Source organism: Neopsephotus bourkii, unplaced genomic scaffold (assembly GCF_033783945.1).
Source record: "Neopsephotus bourkii isolate Nb327-2 ecotype Australia unplaced genomic scaffold, CSIRO-AGI_Nbou_v1 NB_659, whole genome shotgun sequence".
NCBI lineage: Eukaryota > Metazoa > Chordata > Aves > Psittaciformes > Psittacidae > Neopsephotus > Neopsephotus bourkii.
The window spans coordinates 3,261,117-3,281,607 of NW_026901158.1; the positions used below are offsets into that span (position 1 = coordinate 3,261,117).

Consider the following 20,491-nt stretch of genomic DNA (forward strand, 5'->3'; position numbering starts at 1 on the left):
GCACGGGTGTGCCACGTCATTAAGGCCTGTTTCTCATGGGGAGATAACGCCAGGAATGAGGCAGAGAGCTTCTGCCTCCTGAAATCATCTTTCACAGCTGCTGCTGCACTTCTAGCAGCTGATAAAAGCACAGACTGAGTGGAGTAGGGGCTGGAGCAGCTGCTTCATGTGGAGTAGGCTCCTTTGTGCCAAAAAGCAGATAACTTTGCCAGGCAAACCCCAGTGCTCTTGCTATAACTGATGCTGGAGACAGCAGTGGTTTGTGTCTGGACAAATCAAGGTTAAAACCTCTGTGCTCACTGACTCAGCTCATTTTGCTACACTTCAGTCCTTCAGAAGGTGAGGACACACTAATACAGAAACAGTAAGTTCTGAAGTATTTTGTCCATCCTAAACTGTCAAGAATATGAAAGTCAAACCAGGGGTGATTGTTTTACATTCACTGTCACTTAGAAGCCTTGATGGGAACAGCTGAGCTTGGCCTCACTCCCTGCAGCCAGGGAGTTGGATTTGAGGATAGTTCTCTAAACAGGTAAAGAGCATTCATGCAAGGGTGCACGCTTAGCTTAGAACTCCTGCAGTGCTGGCCTGCTTCTGAGGAAGTGTTAGATTTAGTGAAAACCAAATTACTTTAACTCGTGTGATCCAAGAGCTTTATTGATGCAGCAGGCACTTTACACTGAAACCAACCCCACGGTCCAACTAGTCCGTCCAGTATGCAACCACCATTGCACCAACCACTTCTCCCGCCCACAAGCTGTCAGGGTCTTGCATCTGCCCAGGCCACAGCTACCTCGTGAATCAGCAGCACACGCAGGATTCTGTCTCACCACGCTTGGATAAAGCAGCATCTGAAAATACCTGTTCTATTACAGTAATAGGAGGCAGGAGTGTGCCATCTCTCTGCCTTTTATAGAGGGATCAGGAGAATGTCTTGGCTCCTGTATGTGATAGTTGGAATATGCAGGAATACCTTTACTATGCCCCCACCTTTAAGGTTAAAAGCATTCCAAGAGGTTTCCACAGTTATTTCAGTAGATTGCAATCTCTAATAAAGATGGGCCAGTGTAATTTCAGCTCATTCCTTCTTCCGAGTCCAAAACTGATCGTCGTCTTGGTTCAAGTTAATAGTCTTTTAAACAGTCTTTCTTGCTGTAAGAACTCTTACTATGGACCCTAGTCCACCTACTGCTAATGCCTGTGGGGATGGGAAAAGGAGAGAGGTTACACAGAGTCACTGCAAAAGGCATCTTAAAAGAACAATCAAGTGTTTAATAACAGAAGAGTTTACGGCTCTTCTCTAAAAACTTAACTTTTCACCCCTTCTTTTGCTCTCAGGTCTTCAGCAGTTAATTGGGGAAAATCTATTTTGCTAGCACGTGTGACCACTACAGACATTTTAAGCCATTTTGTTTAGGTACTAAACCACTGTGCAGTGTCAGGATGAAACCACACTGCCCTGCAGCCCGCAAGGCTCAGGAACAGTGCTGCTCTCCGTATGACTGCTCCAGCAGTAAATACAAATGAGAGTGATCTCTGACCCAAATTACTGCAGTGCCTTTACAGTAATATTCTATATAGGTACTCTGTGATGTAAGAACCAAAGTACTGAAGGGCAGACAAAACCAAACACAATAATTTAATAGCCCAAAACCACTAAATCTGAAGGGAAATGACTCCAAAATCCAACTCCCTGCTGGATGCAGAGAAGGATCCTGGTGTCACATGCCTCTGACAATGCAGAATGTCTCACCTCCCATATCCCTCAGTGGGAAAGGAGAAAAGGCCCCTCCCATTTCATCTGCAGATGGATACGATGGTAAAAAACTAAGTATTAAAGCTGACTGCTTAAAATGAGGCATTTACTCTGCAGACATCATTCAAGTGTGAGTTTTACAGTCTGAAATGAGAACAGCGACCGACAGTCCGCAGCACCTCGCTGTGTTAGGGAACAGGAACACAAAGCATCCATCTGGAGCAGAACCTGCTCACACTGCGGCAAGTGAACATTCCCAACTTCCCAGACCTGATCAGCATGGGGACAACAGCCCTTTTCCAGAGGACAGACTGGTACAACTGCCGAGAGCTGACGCCTCTCTGAGCAAGCCACACGTCCTACCGGTAGTGCCAAGCAGCAGAGCACCAGCCAGGGTGTAAGCCCTGCCCAGCCCACTTCAGACCTGCCTGGTTCCCTTCTACACAAAGAGGACGGGATGCTGTACGTGTGCCTACGTGCTCTGAGCACTGTCACCTTTCCAGTCAGGGTGGTGTTGTGTAACACTGCACACTGGCAGCACCCACCCGTGGTTACCTGAAAACAGGCTCCAGTGGAAACAGCAGGAAAAAAAGTCAAAATAACCAAGCAGAAACCTGTTCTTTTGTGTCCTGAGGAACTGCCTCCTGCCCTGTCAAGGTCTTGTAAAGCCAGTGACAGCTGCCAGCAGCTGGACTCAACCTGAACAAGTTCTGTCCTTACACACCACAGAAAAACACCCGTATCATGTGATGGACCAGCATTAGCAGCACCTCTATGTTACAGGGAGCTGCAGTGTTCCTATGGATCAGTTTTCCAAGGAGGAGCACTGACAGCTGGTGCTATAGATAAAACCACTGCAAGCTGGGGCAGATTTCACTTGGAATCCTGCCCGGGGTGCCCAGCACTCAGCTGGTGAACACATCCCACCCTCCCCTCCCGCAACAGGCACTGCACAGAAACACGAGAGGACGGCTCCGGATCCCAGTGGAATCTGCTTGGATCTCCAAAGCCTCTCCTGTTACTAAATCCGGTTCTGAGCTGTGGCATGTGCTGCCAGCAGCCTTCAGCTGATGGAAACAACCAGGCCTGAGCACCCCCTTTGCCAAGCACCCAGCTTCAAAGGGACGCTGCCCCTGCACTGCTTAACCATCACCTCCTCAGCTCCAGCTCTGTCCCCTCGGTGGGGCTGGCCACAGAAGAAGCCACTGCCCTGCCCCATGTCTCACCTCTCCCCTGGCTGGGGTTAAAGACTTGAACTACAAGCAACTGCTTAAAGTCCAACCTCGAAGAGACCAAAAAGAAACCGCAGTTGCTGTGCTCCTTGGGGATGAGTCCCTGCCATCATCTGCTGCTCTCACCACTGCTCCTTCCACTTGCTGAGCCGGGCGCGCACCAGACACGTACCTTTTCATGCCACTGCAGTAATATTGCACTGCTGTTTTCTGTTGGCTTTTCAAATCCTTTATAAATGTACTTCATTAACAAGTCAACGCCGTTTCTGTCTAAGGAATTCACTGCTTGTTCTATTTCACTGCTTTTAAAAGATGTGAGGACTTTAAGCATGGTTCCCTGGGCCTGCTCCTGTGAAGACAAGGAAAGGAGAACAACATGAGAACCAGCAAAGCCGGAAATGATCCCTAGACTTGTGTTCAACAGTGGATGCTGAGGGCTGGTGGCTACACTGCAGGCTGTGTAGGTGACATATTTCACCTCGGGATTCAGGAGTGAGTAGAAGGAAAGGGTGAATACATGGGGACTGCATGCACAGCACACCGCTGTGTCACTCAGGAACAGCGCAGGGGTGCTGAGGGGATCTCTGGGATAACACCACGGCATCACACCACTTCCCAGGGCTCCACCACTGAGACCACATCCCTGCCCTGCCCAGTACCTTCATGGCCTGGCTCTTCATGTTGGCGGGGCTGCTCCGGATGGCGGTGTGGAAGGCTCGCAGCGCATCCCCTGTGCGGCACAGAAGTCAAGGACTCATCCCTGGCAGTGCTCACGGCCAGGTTGGACACAGGGCTTGGAGCAAGCTGCTCCAGTGGAAGGGGTCCCTGCCCGTGGCAGGGGTTGGAGCTGGATGGGATTTAAAGCCCCTTCATCCCAGACCAGGCTGGGATTCTGTGACTCCACCGGCAGCTCCCGGTGAAGGTGAAAGCCCGAGGGTCTGCAACGAGACCGAGCGGGGCGCTCCAGGGGCCGCTCCCCCGCCCGCAGCGCAAGCTCTCGGCTACGAACGAGCGAGAACGCGGCGGCGCCTCCGCGACCGTCCCCGGGTGCCACCGGGGCCCGTCCTCCCGCCCCGGCCCCGCTCCCCAAGGATATTGCCTCAGCAGCGCCTCCACCTCGGGCCCGGCGTCGGGCTCAGCGGCCGCCGCCTCCTCGGGCTCCTCCACGAAGCGGTTCTCATCGTACTGGTCGATGTCGAGGCGGCGGAAGCGGGAGGACAGCGTGCTCCGCGCCATGCCTCCGCCGCGGCCCGCCCCGGAACTGGACCCAGACCCGCACCCACCCCGGAACCGGAACGACCGGGGGAGCCCTGCCCCGGGCAGAGGAGGCGGGACCCGGGGCGGGCTGATGCGGCGGTACCCGCCCCGGGGATGGAGGGATGGATAGATGGATGGATGGATGGACGGGGGGAGAATGGTACATCGCGATACGGCACAAACACACAGCATCTGGAAAAAGTCAGAACAATGATTTTAATGTACAAACCCCAGCGCTGTAGCAGGTCGGTGCGTTTGGAACCGGGATCTACGGAAAACAAAATAACCCCGGGGGATGTGGGGACAGGGAAAAACAGCCCTTCTGGCCACGGTATCCACGTAAAACAAGCGGTGACGGGACGCACAACCCCGTCACAGCATCAGGCAGGAACTTTGCTGCTGAAATTTCCTTTAAAACTTACCAAAGGGAAGGGGAACCCGCCGGGAGCGAGGCGCTTTCCGCCCGGAGCTGCGGGAATGGCTCAGCTACACCCCGAAACGCGCGAGAACGACATGCAGTAGTATAACTCTCAAGGGCGTGTTACAAATACTCTGAAATGAATCTAAAGGTAAAGGGGAAATAAAACCAAACCAACTTTGCTACAGACACCATCGTACACAATAAATTTAGATAACTTAACAATAAAAAAGGCAAGAGGCAGCATTTCAGCAGCAAAGTGCTCGATAAAAAGTATATTGTAAAGGGGACGGTACAGGGGAGGAGGGAGGCAGCAGGCGGGGAGAGGCCTCAGAGGAAATACGGCGTGGTTGTCCTGGGAGGAATTACACGTTCTGAATCCGGGACTGCACGGAATAGCTTTGGTTCTCTTGTATTTACATCTTTAAAGACCATGATTGAGGCGATATTTCCACAGCGGTAGCAGTAGTTTGGAGCGGACCATACCGTTACCAACTTCTCATCAAACATGAATTTGTAGCCTTCATGGACCAGCTGGTGCGCTCTGCAGATGAGCTTTAAGTTGTTGATGTGGACAAACTGCAAAGGCAAAAAGGGAGGTCAGACTCCACTGAGCTTCCCTGTGCACTGAGCTGCGGCTCAGCCGTGCCACAGTGTGCTGCAAAAAGGACGTGGAGGCAACGCATGCCATGAGTGCAGTATTCATAACAGGGCTGACACAGAGGTTAGGGAGGGTCAGCATGGATTAGCCCTGACACTAAGCTCACCATTCTCCACAGTACCAAAATTAAGGATTTTGAAGAGAAATGGTGGTTTTGTTCTCCTAAATCCTTAAAGAAGCTTCTGCACAAACCCCCGTGATACTCCTGAGTCTCCCTGCATTACTCTTTAAAATACAGATGGGCATCACCACATCTGGCTCACATGGCACATCTTTCCAAACACTCCACTGCCATGACTTGTTTGCAGCTATCTTAAATGGGAAGCTTATCACCCTGTGGTACCCTCAACCCATCCACTGACACGGTAAGCACCGAACTGAGCTGAACGCTTCAGCTGCTCTCATACCTGCAGTCACTTTGTGCTGCACATGGCAGCATCATTACCTCATTCGTCACCTTCGCCCCGAAGAGCCAGCCCGCTCCTCGTGGGCTGATGGCCCATGTGTCCACGTCCTCTGGGTCAGACCAGACCAGGTCACAGAAGGCGCCTTTGTGAGGAATTTCTTGATTACGTTCAATGGTTCGAATCTGATCAAGTGTCTTGATGTCTGGAGAGAGGCCACCGTGCACACAGAGGATCTGCTCGTCTATCAACTGCAGCAAAAGGAAGACAAATCCGAGACACTCAGCACACTAATCCACCCCAATGCCAGCCCTGTGACCCGTCAAGGTCACCGATTCCAGCGCTCCCATTTAGACAGCCTGTTGTGTGTTCTGAACGTGGTGCTTCACTTACAGCCGCTATCGTGAGCATGTCAAAGACTTTGGTGCAGTACCTCCAAGCATTAGCATTTCCGTATTTGGTTTGGCACTCATCTGTTAAACAGAGAAATCCCTTAAATGATCAGAACGCGTTCAGAGACCAGAGGTGAACACTGACAGCAGAACCTGCAAGGTCAGGCCTGTGACAGAGCCCCGTAGGGAATGGACACTGGATCCTGCTGGGCTTTGCTTTCCAAGTGACACAGGGAAAACAGGGTCTCATGTAGCACAGCAGAGAATACTTCCACTGGGGACTGACCCTCAGTGAGAGCAGCCCAGGGCTTCAAGCAGCAGATTCACACAGAACTGAGGTGGGAACCTGAACCAGAAGGGGTTTAAGGGGCTGTACAGTAACATCATGGCTTTGCGTAGAACAGGAGAGCAAAGCGCATCCTGTGTGACTGTGCTCTACAAATGAATGTGGCACCAGAAAACACAGATACCAGAGGGCAAGAGCAGTGGGACCTGGACAAAATGACATTCTACTTCACACACACAATGATCACATTAACAAATGATGGGAGCCCACTTCCCCTCTGCTCCCAGGAACACCCAAGGCAGTGCTGCTTCCAAGAGGGCTCCCAAGGGAATTACGCGTCCGCCCCCATTCACAAATCGTTTGGATAAAGACTCACCATAAAATCCATACACCTGTGTTATCTGCCTGCTCTCGTGATTGCCTCGCAACAGTGTGATACGATCGGGCCACTTAGCTTTTAGTGCAAGCAGGTAAGTGAAAGTCTCAAGACTATAATAACCTCTATCTACAAAGTCACCCTGCAAGTCAAAAACACAGTCATAAAGGGAGAAACAGGCAAAACGCAGTGTTAAAACCATCCACAGCGTGGAAACACCCCAGCACCGAAGGGAAGCCAGGATCCATCAGATCCATGCTCTTTGGTCACTCAGTTTCAAGTTTGCCTGTGGTCACCCAAGGCTGCCCCAACCCAAGACCCAGTGGGCCCCAGGCCACCCCTCACGATGGCGGGGGATGCTGCCCGCTGCAGAGCTCAGACTCAACACAATGAGCCCCGACAGCACAGGCCAAGGCAGCGCTGCCGGGTGAACCCGGTGGGACTCAACCGTTAAACCGGGTCCGGAGGCACCTGACGGGGCAGGGGGGGCCGGCACCACGTACCATGAAGATGTAGTTGGTGTCAGGGACCTGCCCGCCGGTCCGGAACAGCTCGCACAGGTCGTAGAACTGCGGAGGGAAGCGGAGGCCTGAGGGCCGGCCCCGGTCGGCGGCGGGGGCGCGGGGCGGCCGAGCGGCGGCGCCGTTACCTGCCCATGGATGTCCCCGCAGACCGTGACGGGCGTGGAGACGGGCTGCACGTTGGACTCCTCCAGCAGCAGGTCGCACACGTAGTCACAGAGGCGCTGCGGGAGGAGAGCGGGTCAGCGCCGGACCCGGCACCTACCGGCACCCACCGGGACCCCCGGCCCGGCCCAGCCCCGGCCCCGGCGCCCGCCCGGCGCGGCCGCACCTTGAGGTCGTTCTCGGGCAGGTACTTGCAGAGCCGCGCGATCTCCACGTACTTGTCCAGATCCAGCGGCGCCATCTTGGGACGGCGGCTCAGGGCCGGAAGCGGGGCCGCCGACGCCAGCGGACGTGCCCCGCGTTCCGCTTCCGCTTCCCCGGCGATGGGGCCCCGATCGCTGCCGCCGCTGGAGCCGGGGCGCCGCCCGCAGCGGGGCAAGTGGTGAGCGGGGCGGGAGGGGGGCGGGCCCGGCGCGGGGCGGCCCCGGCTGAGCGCTGCCCCCCTCCCGCAGGTACCGGCTGTCGCCGCAGGGGGAGCGGCCCTGCGGCCGTGTGGGACACGGCTGCGTTCTCCTTCCCGGTTGCGGCACCGGCCGCGTCCTGATCCTCGGCGGAGCCGACCCCGCCGGTGCATTCGCGGACGCGCACTTCGTGGAGCTGGGTGAGGGCCGGCACCGGGGCCGGGCCGGGCCGGGGGCGCAGCGGGGCCGGTGCTGACCGCGCTGTCCGGTGCCCGCAGGCGCGCTCCGATGGGCCCCTGCCGGCTGGAGCGGGCTGAGGCCGCGCTATGAGCACGCCACGTTCCTGCCCGCCGCTGGGACCCCAAGGGTTTGGGTCTTCGGAGGCGCCCACCCCGCGGGGAACCGGAGCTGCGTCCAGGTGCTGGACCCGGGTGAGTGACCGAGGGCGCGGAGCCGGTGCAGGGCGCGGGGAGGGGGGGGTCGGGTGGTGCCATCGCTTGGGATGGGAGCGGAGCGTGGTGCCTGTTCCCTGGGGAGGGCTTTGTTAATCAGTGTCTTCATTAGAAATAGGAACCTGGGAGAGCCCTGAAGTGAGCGGGGAGCAGCCACTTCCTCGGACCTTCCACACGTCCTCAGCAGCGGTAGGGGAGTGCCTGTACGTGTTCGGAGGGGGAGAGAAAGGAGCAGAACCAGTCAGAGATCAGCGGCTTCACGTGTTTGACACAGGTACCTCTGGACACATAAAGGGCCCTTATGGCAAAGGGCAGAACTCAGCCTCTGTTGAACCGGAGCTCTGCATTTCAGATTGTCAAAGCCATAGAAACGTCAGGCCCCTGCTTTGGCTGCGAGGTTAAATGGATGGGCGAGTGTTCCTCACTGCACTGGTCTCTGTGTAGGCACTGGGAGTTTGGGCTAAAGCAGCAGCATAAAGCTCTGGGATGAGGAGCATCGTGGGATATGGGAGTGGTTGGTCCCATTTTCCCAATAGCCAGTTCCTTTCCATGGTGGCATCATCCTGTGCTGCCGTATTCATTCTTCCAGCCCTGCATGGACCAGGATGGGTTTGCTTTCCAGTTTGAATTAATCTGCCCTGCTACTGGGTGACCAAAAAAGCACATAGAGCTCCAGTGGGGCCATGATGCTTGGTCTTTGATATCACAAACTCCTCTCCAACCCTGCTGAAGCACTTCCTTGGGAAGCACTGGGGTTTTCTTCCTTACACGTGTGCTCCATTTACAGCCACCCTGACCTGGTCCCAGCCAGATACTCACGGTGACCCCCCTTCTCCTCGGCACGGACACGTTGTGGTTGCAGTTGGGACCAAACTCTTCATCCATGGAGGTTTAGCTGGGGATGTTTTTTACAATGACCTGTTCTGCATCGATACAAGTGAGTATGGACAGAGGTACCAGAGTGATGCTGCTGCAGGATGGGTTTGGATTTGGGGGACCTTTATCCTGCAAGATCAGCTCTGAAGTGCTCCAATTACCCAACTTGCTTAAAACAACAAAACTTGTGGGGATTTTATAACGCATAACCACAACTGTGTTCTTTTTCCACCAGCTGACATGAGGTGGGTTAAGGTACCAGCCACCGGTGACATCCCAGGAGGACGAGCATCCCACTCATCAGCTGTGTTTAAAGACCACTTGTACATTTTTGGTGGCATAGGTCCAGAGGGGACGCTGAACACTACATACAAGTATCACACAGGTAGGGAGGCTTCGCCCAGCTGCACAACAATAAATGCTACTCAGCTGGAGAACATGTTACCCCTCTGCTCCCAGCCTTCACCCCCGGTATCTACTGTCAGTACCCTGCAGTTACATTGAGAACCAGTCCAATGCATGGTGGGTGCCCCACGGTGCTCTCTAAGGCTGTGAATGTACATTTAAAGGTGTGCATTGTGTTTTTGCACTGCAGAGAAGCAGCAGTGGACACTCCTACAGTTTGATGCCCCTCTGCCTGCTGGGAGGCTGGACCATGCCATGTGTGTCATTCCCTGGCAGGCCGGGAAGAGTGAACACACAGGAGCTGCTACTGGGGAAGCCACAGCTGGTCCCCTGCTGAAGAGCCAGGATGAGGAGCATGCTGGGGCCACAGCTGTGCATCTGCTGTTGGTATTTGGTGGGATGGACACCCAGGGGGAGATCTACAGTGACTGCATTGTCAGTCTGATTGAATAGCAGAGCTGTGCTCCTGCACAGCACCAGCCTTTTCTACACACTTTTATACTGTCGGGTTACTTCTTGGCAATAAAGAAGTTCTTACCCTCAAATGGATGGCTCTCTGCTAACACCCACCCCGAGGCATGGTGCATGATCCTGCTGGACCCAGGGAGAGCAGCTGCTGCAGGGAAGCTTCATCCACTGGGGCTTGAGGTTGCTGGAGTTTGAAAGCCTGGAAGGACTCACACCATAGCAGGGTGGCTTTCCAAGCAGCTCACATGCGGGTGGCTACAGAACACAGTTCACTGCAGAGGCACAGTGTTACCAGGGAACAGGCTTTTGGGAGGATGATCTGGAATGGAACTGTCAGTTTTGAAAACGAGAGAAAGTGACCCCCACACCAAGGAAAAGGTGAATTGTTGAATGGTTTTGAGGTGTTAGCGCAGCTACCACAAAAGCTCCTGCTGAACTCAGTTTACCTCAGCCCATGGCTGGGATAAGGATTATGGTTAAGTAGGGGAGACTGAGTTCTTATTAGGCTTTTAAGAAAATTTTGAAATTAACATTTGAGTGTTCAGAAAATAGGTCCATTATGGCCCATGAGACCCATTAAAGCCCTTAAGCCTAGTTCTAGGATGCAGGGAAGTGCAGCTCATCTTGTATTTCCTGCCCATGCATACCTCCAGTGCAGGCAGCACTGCAGGAGAACTGCAGAGACCAGCCCCATCAGCAGTTACTAAGTGGTCCCTCCCTATTATAAGGATCTGTAAAGATCACACAGAGGTTAATGTGCACCACCACACTTCAGAGTCCCCATTCCACCCAGAGGAGCTGCAAGGGAGGGGTGAAGTAAGTGTAAATCCCACCCGAGGGGGAGGGTAGGGCTGCTACCATCTGCTCACCTTGGAGGGTTTGAAGCCCATGGTTCAGGACAGTCCATGACCTGGTTAGAACTGGTAACAAACAGAGCTAGAGCAGAGTACAGTGTAAATAACAAATTTATTGTGGTCACTTCAGGTAGAAAAGCTCTACACCAAGCTCACATGACCGCGTTGTTAAATAGAACGTTCCACTGCCAATACCTCTACACCCATTTGCATTTACACTCCCCCCCAGGCCCCTTCCCTCCCCAGACATCAAGCAACTGCTAACAAAAGCAGTATACAGCCACTTCGGGCTAGCGTTTCCAGCTCCACTCACGAGTGAAGATTCAATGTTACATTCCAAATTAAGAGTTCAATATTTTAAACAAGTGTTCCTTAGTCCAATATATACACAACAACATTCGGAGGTGCCAGTGTCTACAACTCATCCTTCTCTGCTGCTTCCTCATCACCAGGGGGAGGGCCAGCGCTGCCATAGAGCTTGCTAACAATTGGCTGAACAACCTCCTCCAGCTCCTTCTTTTTTGCTTTGAAGTCATCAATGTCTGCATCTTGATGGCTCTCCAGCCACTCGATCTTCTCCTCCACTGCTTTCTCTATTGTTTCCTTGTCATCAGAGGACAGCTTACCCCCCAGCTTCTCTTTGTCTCCGATCTGGTTCTTCAGGGAATAGGCATAGCTTTCCAGCTCATTGCGGGCATCAATGCGCTCTTTCAGCCTCTTGTCTTCCTCAGCAAACTTCTCAGCATCATTCACCATCCTCTCGATCTCTTCTGGTGTGAGCCGGTTCTGATCATTTGTAATGGTGATCTTGTTCTTGTTCCCAGTGCCCTTGTCCTCAGCTGTGACACGGAGGATCCCATTCACATCTATCTCAAAGGTAACTTCAATCTGGGGGACACCACGAGGGGCAGGAGGGATTCCAGTGAGATCAAAAGTTCCCAGAAGATGATTATCCTTGGTGAGGGGACGCTCGCCTGGAAGACACAATGAGACATGGTTTGTACCTTGCAAAGCTGTGAACTGCGCTCTTGTAAGGGTGGTTTTGATGCCAGCCCAACATCTGTCCAGGCACCTCCTGCAGCTGGAATGCAGCCATGGAAAAACATGAAAAGTTCCATTAACAGCTTCTGATGCAGGTGTAGCAGCTTGATCAGAGCCACTTCAGAAAGCTACCACTGTACCAAGCCCTCCTCTATGAGGGCAGAATCCATGAGTGTCTAGGAAACACCTACAGCCTTTTAAGACAGCTGCTTATATTGGGATCTTACAGACATATTCCAGCTGCCACATGGGCCATCATGGGCGACACTCACCTTCATAGACCTTGATGGTCACAGTGGGCTGGTTGTCAGAAGCTGTGGAGAAGATCTGAGACTTCTTTGTGGGAACAACAGTATTCCTTGGGATTAGTTTAGTCATTACACCTCCAACAGTCTCAATGCCAAGTGTCAGGGGACAGACATCAAGGAGCACCAAGTCACCTGTAACAGATCAAGGGTAAGAACATGACACAAATTCAGCTGGAAAGAAACACAAGAGCCCATCACTGCAACCAGCATCCTGAGGCCTCAGAGGCATAAAACTTCCAAGGACTGGAAACAAAATGAGTCCTCCTGCACTTGTCCATAACACATATCCCATGTCCATAACACATGTATTCAGTCAGCATTCCCCTGGATAACAGTAAAGGGGTCATTACCTGTATCTTGGTCCCCAGAGAGGACACCAGCCTGGACAGCAGCACCATAGGCAACAGCCTCATCTGGATTAATGCCACGAGAAGGCTCTTTCCCATTGAAGAACTCTTTAACTAGTTGCTGTATTTTGGGGATGCGAGTGGAGCCACCAACAAGCACAATCTCATCAATATCAGACTTCTTCAGGTCAGAATCTTCCAGAACTTTCTGAACAGGTTTCATAGTGGAACGGAACAGGTCCTGGGAAGATCAGACAGGACTGTAAGGCTCTTTGCCCCATGTCTAGTCCCCAGTTACAGAGCATGATAAACATCAGCTGGCTCCTGACCAGCCTGATGAGATCTCAGCTGTCACTAACACATAGCCCCAGCTGCCCACTTTGCAGTGCAAGCAGGAAGTTATTTATACTCCAAAGGGCAGGGTCACTGCACATTTGCAGGTCTCCAATCTAAAGCTGAGGCAAGGGAACTCTGCCTTTCTAAACTTACCATGTTCAGCTCCTCAAACTTGGCTCGAGTGAGAGTCTCTGAGAAATCCTCTCCTTCAAAGAAGGATTCTATTTCGATCCTAGCCTGGTGCTGGGATGACAAGGCTCTCTTGGCTTTCTCCACTTCCCGTCTCAACTTCTGCACTGCTCTGTTATCCTTCCTGACATCTTTCCCAGTTTTCTTCTTGTAAAGCTTGATGAAGTGCTCCATAACACGCTGGTCGAAGTCTTCTCCACCCAGGTGAGTGTCACCATTAGTAGCCACAACTTCAAAGACTCCATTATCAATGGTGAGGAGGGAGACATCAAAAGTTCCACCACCCAAGTCAAACACAAGGATGTTCTTCTCGCCCTCTCTCTTGTCCAATCCATAAGCAATGGCAGCAGCTGTTCTGTACAGGGAACAACCAAACTGAGGACACTGGGACCACCTCTCCCCCAGCAGTGGGCAGGAGGGGTCAGAACACTTACGGCTCATTGATGATGCGCATCACATTCAACCCAGCAATAGTCCCAGCATCCTTTGTGGCCTGGCGCTGAGCATCATTGAAGTAGGCTGGCACTGTAACAACAGCATGTGTAACCTAAGGAGTAAAACATACAAATTTGTTACAGGAAGAAAAGCACACAGTTCGTAATTAACCACAGCAATGCCCACAACAAGCAGCTCGCTGTTCTTAACAGGTGAAAACCCACCTTCAGCTCAGCCCACCCAACTGGGTACCTGTAGGGACCAGCAGCATGAGGCAGATTTAGGATTCAACCCACCCATGTTCAGTTTTATAGTGCTGCTGGCTTTGCATTCTTAGTAGTAGCACTCATGAACTTACTTTCTTCCCCAAGTACGCCTCTGCTGTTTCCTTCATCTTTGTCAGGACCATAGCAGAAATTTCTTCAGGCGCAAAGGTTTTTGTCTGCCCACCTCCAACATCAACTTGAATATGGGGCTTGGCTTTCTTTTCAACAACCTGAAAAGCACAATATATACTGTTCAACCCATTCAGCCATTCACAGAATGACTCCTACTTGCCCGAGTGTTCTTCTCCCTCTGAAAGTTAAGCAAAGCTTGTATTAACAGACAACTTCCACACTAGCTGCTGTCTGTACACCACATCCCTGCACCCTAACCCTCTGAGGGGACAACTAGGGAACCACAAAGCTGCCCAGAAGGGCAACATAACCCAGTAGCCTCTTCTAAGAGAAGGTGTAGGCCCCCCACCTCCCGTGTACTCAGACCCACCTTGAAGGGCAGGTACTTGATGTCCTGCTGCACAGAAGGGTCATTCCAAGTGCGGCCGATTAGCCGTTTGGCATCAAACACAGTGTTCTCAGGGTTGGATGTCAGCTGGTTCTTGGCAGCATCCCCGATCAAACGCTCCCCCTCGGGCGTGAACGCCACGTAGGACGGCGTGATGCGGTTCCCCTGGTCGTTGGCGATGATTTCCACGCGGCCATTCTTGAAGACGCCCACACTGGGGGACAACGGAACCGAACCGTCAGGCGGCGCCGGGGCCTGCACCCCCGCTTCCGCTCCTCCCTTTCCCCCCCCCCACAGCACAACCGCTTCCGGGGGCCCGCAAGCCCGGCAGCCCCCCCACCCCCACCCCGGGGGCCTACGGACCCAACCGGCTTCTATCCCCCCCACCCCGCGCCCGTTCCCCACGTACCACGAGTAGGTAGTGCCGAGGTCGATGCCCACCACCGTGCCCACGTCCTCTTTCTTCTCCTCCTCGTCCGCCCGCGCGGCGCCCACCAACAGCAGCAGCGCCAACAGGACGCGCCTCATGTCGACCGCTCGCCGCTCCTGCGAGAACCCGCTGGTCACAAAATGGAGGCGCCACACGCGGGGCCGCCCGGCTCCGTTCCCCGTCCCCGCCCAGGCCCCTTAGGCCGCGCCGCTGCTGCCTCTTACCGTGACCTCCGGACCCGCTGCACCCCAACTGCTGCTGAGCGGCCAGGCCGCACCGCCCGCCCTTATATATCCTCCGTTACTCCTTCGTGGAGGCTCGCCATTGGCAGCACAGCCCTAGCTGGAGCTTCTCCATTGGTTGGCTGCTACTAAGCTGGCCTTCCTTGATTGGCGAGAGTCAGGCTGTCTCTCTGACATGCCTGGCGCGCCCCCCTCTCGCCACCTTATTGGTTCACCCCGCCGGCGGCGCGGGCCTATCAACAGAGAAGCGTGAGCCAAGCGGAAGGAGCCTATTGGCTGGGGGCGGCTGTCATGGCGAGGCCAGGGCCTCGACCAGGGACTGATTTGGGGGGGGGGGGGGGACGACACACCACTTTCTGGAAGTTTCCATGGTTACCGGCGCCGGTTGGCGGGAGCCTGCCATTGCGGGGGCGCGGTGCGGCCCGTGTCCCGCGAAGCCTCCAGCCCCGGGGCACCCGCATCGTGGCCCGGTGAGGCCAGCCCCCCCCCCCCGAACAGGCTGTACCCGCACACCGGTGCCCGTCACCCCGGCCCTGAGCCACCGAGGGAGCGCTGGGACACGGGATAACGTGAGCGGTGGTGCTGAGGGGATGCGGCGTTCCCCGGGTGCGCCCTGGGGTGTGCGGTGCAGTGGGGTCTGTGCTCGGGAGACGCTCACCTCCTGGTGAACCATCATTGTCTGCACCGAGTCACCGCGGCCTCGCTCCATGTAACTGCCTGCAGGGGTTACATCAGCCCCTTGGCTTCTCGGGGTGGGAAAGGCCATAGGAAGGGGAAGGTGCGGGCCTTTGGAGCGTGGATCCATCCATGTGCCCCTGTCTCAAGTAGGGAAAAGGCCCAGGTGCATCTCTGACACGTGTTGGCTTGCATGCCTGTGGTCATGTGTGTATGTGGCATAGAATCAGCTAGGTTGGAAAAGACCCTTAAGATCAAGTGCAGTCATATTGCCGAGGGCAGCACTACCCATGCCAGTAAGGGCCTTGTCTGTACGTCATTTTATCTACTTACCTTTAAAAATCACATTTAAGAGCAAAAATGATGACTGTGAAACTCCAAAGCTGAAGCTTTGGGTGATTGGGGAGTGATGGAGGATGAGGAATTAAAAGTTGCTCATTCACTTTGGATGGTACCAGATGTGAAATCTAACAAAAATAACCCCGAGTGATTGTAGTATAAAAAAGCAGTGGTTACAGAGAGACCGCTGTGTTCAGGCACCATTCTGTGAGTGTAAATGGCTTTTGTTTGACAGCTGCCCGGATTTCTTACAGTTATGAGGTGAGATACTGTCAAAAGATATTGGCACTGAGCACACACCCAGCAAATGCCATTTTTATCTTGATACTGGTGTTTCTGAGGTATATTTTGTGTCCTTTGTATCTGTTTGTGGTTGTCATTTTTTAATGGAATTATCTCTGCATTGCATTGACATTGAGTTGATTTTTCAGCTGTATGAAGACAGGCTGAGAAAGTTGGGGCTGTTCAGTCTGGAGAAGAGAAGGCTGCGTGGAGACCTCGTAGCAGCCTTCCAGGTTCTTAAGGGGGCCTATAGGGATGCTGGGGAGGGACTCTTCATTAGGGACTGTAGTGATAGGACAAGGGGTAATGGGTTAAAACTGAAACAGGGGAAGTTTAGATTGGATATAAGGAAGAAGTTCTTTCCTGTTAGGGTGGTGAGGCACTGGAATGGGTTGCCCAGGAAGGTTGTGAATGCTCCATCCCTGACAGTGTTCAAGGCCTTGGGTGAGATAGCTTAGTGTGAGGTGTCCCTGCCCATGGCAGGGGGGTTGGAACTGAATGATCTTATGGTCCTTTCCAACCCTAAATATTCTATGGTTTTCTCCTTTTAAACATCATGAGGTGTCTGATGGGAATTACTGAGCTTAGTCCTTGGAAAATTATGTGCTGGCATGGCTTTGTGTCCTGAGAGCTCCAAATAACGTAGGCATTTTATTGCTTCTTAGGACAACGGGTATGTGTAGCAGTTTCATACTTCCAGGCCCTGAGCTTATTTCCCACTGTTCTCCAGGGCACGGATGAGGTGAATATAGCCGGTGTTCCATGCTCCTGCTGGGAATCCAGACATCTGTACCATACCACACCTAACAGTTTGCCAGCGCCTTTGTGTTTCTTTGTTACATTTGCGTTTGCCACGGTTGTTTCTACAGTGTTATCTTGAAAGTTCAGCTACAGAAAACATTCCCTTTTATCAGGGAATTCCGAGCAGTAACTGTGTCAGTTTAGGAAAAGGCAGTGGGAGGTACGAAGTGTGAATGTGCTGCTTGAGCATCCCTTGCTGAGTGGGCTGTGCAGTGATGATAGGACTCGGACTGATATGGGGTAATGCAAGGGGGCATGGGCCGGGGGCGGGCGGAGTGGGGCCGACGGCGGAGCGATGCTCCGCCGTCGGCCCGCGCTCCCCCCGGCCCCGGCCATGGGACTACATGTCCCAGGAGCGCGGTGTCCGTCGCCGCCCGCCGCCTGCGCAGTGCCGCGCCGGGCTCGGGGCCGCAGCGGGAGCCGGGCAGCGACGGCGGTGGAGGAGGAGGAGGAGGAGCCGGGCGCTGGCCGGGTACAAGCGCGTTCGTTCCCCCCCCCCCCTTCCCCGTGTCCGCGGCATCGCTTGACTTCCCCCCGCCCCTCCGCTCCGCGTTGCTGTGAAGAGGAGGAGGAGGAGGGCGGGGAGCGGGAGGAAGGCGAGGCCAGGCCCCGGGGCCTGACAAAACCCTTTTGGTTTTGCAGGGAAGCGAGTGGGAAGCGGGCCGTGGGTAGGTAGGCTCTGATTATCGATCTTTGACTGCGGGGAAGGTGGGGGGGAGGTACGGGGTATACGGGGGCACTGGGAGAAGTTGGCTCTGAGGTCTCTTCTGGGGGTTTGTTTCGGTGCCTTTTTGCCCCGCCAGCCGCCTCCGGCCCGGAGCCAGTCCTACCTGCCATGTTAGTGTCTGCGAACCGGGAGCTCTTGAGGTTTGCGGAGGTATTCCAAGAATCGGAGCACTTGGCGGCTGGGGCCCTCTTCGCTCTCGGTGGGGTGGGATTGGGCAATGAGTCGCTATCGAAGTAGCTCGGTGTGAACGTCGCTGCCGTCTCCTCTTTAAGGCTTTTGTGTGATGCAGGTCTAAAACTTGTAGCTGGAGGAGTACTGGGACTTCCCTTTTTTGTTGCCACTAGACCCTTAGTGCTGAAGAACTCGGTCAAGCAAGTATCTGCCTTTTTTCTTGCAAAGTCATGATACTGTGCTCTGAAAGAGGAGAGCTGTAAGGATCGCGCTCTCAAACCCAGCGTGTGACACTGACCCGTCGGTAGAATGCTGGTGTTTGTGGGCAATGCAGTTGACTTGCAAGTAGAAGCTGCAATCTGAAGATGATGCAGGGGAGAACAGCACAGACAGTCCATGAGATCTGAAATAGCCTGCTTTTGTAAAAGCAGCAGGATGGAGGCTTTAGGAAACAGACTTCTCTTTGGAGGACTTAAGAAGTAGTTAAGATACTCCACATGAGGGTTTGGTGTGAGATTTGTCAGGACCTGGAGAATACACTCTGTGTTCAGTAGCAGTTACCGTTTATGGCAGAGCATGGATGGGATGTGTGACAATGAGGAAGGAGACTACTCTCAAGAGTAGCTGGGAACAGGTTGTTTTTGTCAGTTTGAGGGCTTTGAGTTCTGCACTTCTCACTAAATATTAGTATGACTCCTTACTTAAAGGGAGCTCCTCTTTCTAGCATCACAAGCAATTGGAGCAGATTTTAGCACAGTTGTATGCTTTTATTTTATGCAAGATGGTAATGCTGTAATAGATAATTTAGTAGCCTGTGCATTACTGATAAGTTCTCCTAAGGGGCATGAGAAATGAGGTGCTCCTATCACATAAGTCTTGCTTGCATAGATAGTGTGTCTGACTAGCTGCAGAGCAGCAACTGGGCAGAAACAAACTTGAGGTATGAGTTTCTTATTAATATTGATTAGATAGTTGAACTGCAGCAAATTGAAATGCGTTTTGCATGTCATACGCGTGTTTTGAGATCACGGGTGTTGTAACGTGAGAGTTGAGCGGGTAAATCCTAGGTCATGGTGAACTGTCCTGCTGAGAAATGGACTTTTTTAGCTCAGCTTTGGAAGATAGGCTGTTAGCTTATGCACAGAAAGAAGACTTGCTAGTTATTCTGTAAGTATTAATGAAAGAGATAGTTCATGTGGGGTGAATTAGCATGGAAACTATTCAAGCTTGCTTAGGAATTAATTTTCAGTAAGATGGAGTGATTTCAGTTTTGCCTTGCCCTGCCCTGCCTACATTAGATCTGCCCAAACTTGCTTTGGAAGTCAAGTCTTGTGTAGCAAGACTCAGGAGGAGCAAATAACCCTGAGCAGGAAATGCAGGAGGAGGAAGGAGAATCTGGAGTACTGGCAGTATTTACTACTTTACTTAATCCCTTTTCTGCCAACTGAATTGCAGAAATACTTCATAGAGATGTTGCTTTTTCCTATATGCCACAGTATAAACCCACGTACTTTGAACAGTGGCCTCAGTACCTAAAGGTTAAAGGTTGTGTTTTCCAGGACTTTTAAATGTAGGAAACAGTCTATGTCCCATGTTCATCAAAGGCATAGACTGTCTTTGATTCTGAACAAACTTGTGTCACGCTGTTAACGGGCTAAACATCTGTCAAGTCACACAATCTTTGTTGTTGATGTGTTCTTGAATTGTTGTGCTAAGCTTTTGGTAGATTACTAAATAGGTGTGAAATAACTGACAAGAAACTGGAATGTTTTCATATCAAAAGGCAATTGCTAAGGCTGAAAAGTGATCTGCACGTAGCAAAAGCTACTTCAGCCACAGCGGACTCCTGGGTACCCAAGTTTCCTGAACTGTCTCCCTTATACAACTATGTTCATACATCTGTTATTTCAGGAATGGTGCCTGGTAGTCATAAACCAGGTACTTGGGTAATTACAGGCACCTTTTTATTTACGAGAAACTGATACTGGAGTTAGTACCAGCTGAGGTACTACAGCTCTGCTCTAATGCTGCCTTTCTGGTGTGTTACCAAATACCAGCTGTGGTTAATTGCTTCCAAAGCTCTCATCCCCAGTGCTGGCATGGAGTGAATGTTGCATAGCCTGGTCAGAGAATGTAACTCTTGTCTTTTCACACTGATCATAAGGGAAGAAGGATTTTGGAGAGGGGCAATGTGTGTCCTGTGGATGTGTTAGCAGTACAATAGCTTCTTCTTCCAAGACCGGCTGTGTTAATAGGATCAGTCTCTGAAGAGAGTAATGGTGTGTGTATCTTGCTCAGCTATGAGCTGCAAGTTTTCTTCAGAGCCTGTCCGAGGCCTGCTGAACTACATCTCTAGTGTGCTCAGATGTGCGCTACATCTCTGGTGTGCTCAGATGTGCACTACGTCTCTGGTGTGCTCAGATGTGCACTACATCTCTAGCGTGCTCAGATGTGCACT

The 20,491-nt window shown here is 52.8% G+C and overlaps 4 protein-coding genes across 4 annotated transcripts; 1 reads left to right on the forward strand and 3 right to left on the reverse strand.

Moving 5' to 3' along the window:
• Positions 1-636: 636 nt before the first annotated feature.
• ARPC5L (actin related protein 2/3 complex subunit 5 like) lies at positions 637-4,447 on the reverse strand. The gene is made up of 4 exons (XM_061352632.1): positions 4,085-4,447; positions 3,648-3,720; positions 3,161-3,337; positions 637-1,198 (listed from the first exon to the last, which is right to left on the reverse strand). The coding sequence occupies exons 1-4, from the start codon at positions 4,435-4,437 to the stop codon at positions 1,136-1,138; spliced, it is 666 nt and encodes a 221-aa protein (XP_061208616.1). The 5' UTR covers positions 4,438-4,447; the 3' UTR covers positions 637-1,135.
• PPP6C (protein phosphatase 6 catalytic subunit) lies at positions 4,439-7,792 on the reverse strand. Its single transcript, XM_061352631.1, has 7 exons — positions 7,635-7,792; positions 7,432-7,527; positions 7,286-7,351; positions 6,783-6,924; positions 6,122-6,201; positions 5,770-5,979; positions 4,439-5,242 (listed from the first exon to the last, which is right to left on the reverse strand). The coding sequence occupies exons 1-7, from the start codon at positions 7,707-7,709 to the stop codon at positions 4,994-4,996; spliced, it is 918 nt and encodes a 305-aa protein (XP_061208615.1). The 5' UTR covers positions 7,710-7,792; the 3' UTR covers positions 4,439-4,993.
• RABEPK (Rab9 effector protein with kelch motifs) lies at positions 7,740-10,147 on the forward strand. Its single transcript, XM_061352630.1, has 7 exons — positions 7,740-7,850; positions 7,921-8,069; positions 8,148-8,300; positions 8,434-8,595; positions 9,109-9,258; positions 9,433-9,582; positions 9,793-10,147. The coding sequence occupies exons 1-7, from the start codon at positions 7,792-7,794 to the stop codon at positions 10,053-10,055; spliced, it is 1,086 nt and encodes a 361-aa protein (XP_061208614.1). The 5' UTR covers positions 7,740-7,791; the 3' UTR covers positions 10,056-10,147.
• Positions 10,148-11,017: 870 nt separating this feature from the next.
• Positions 11,018-14,942, reverse strand: HSPA5 (heat shock protein family A (Hsp70) member 5). The gene is made up of 8 exons (XM_061352609.1): positions 14,776-14,942; positions 14,349-14,580; positions 13,939-14,076; positions 13,580-13,692; positions 13,110-13,500; positions 12,624-12,861; positions 12,238-12,405; positions 11,018-11,898 (listed from the first exon to the last, which is right to left on the reverse strand). The coding sequence occupies exons 1-8, from the start codon at positions 14,892-14,894 to the stop codon at positions 11,339-11,341; spliced, it is 1,959 nt and encodes a 652-aa protein (XP_061208593.1). The 5' UTR covers positions 14,895-14,942; the 3' UTR covers positions 11,018-11,338.
• Between the last annotated feature and the right edge of the window lie 5,549 nt (positions 14,943-20,491).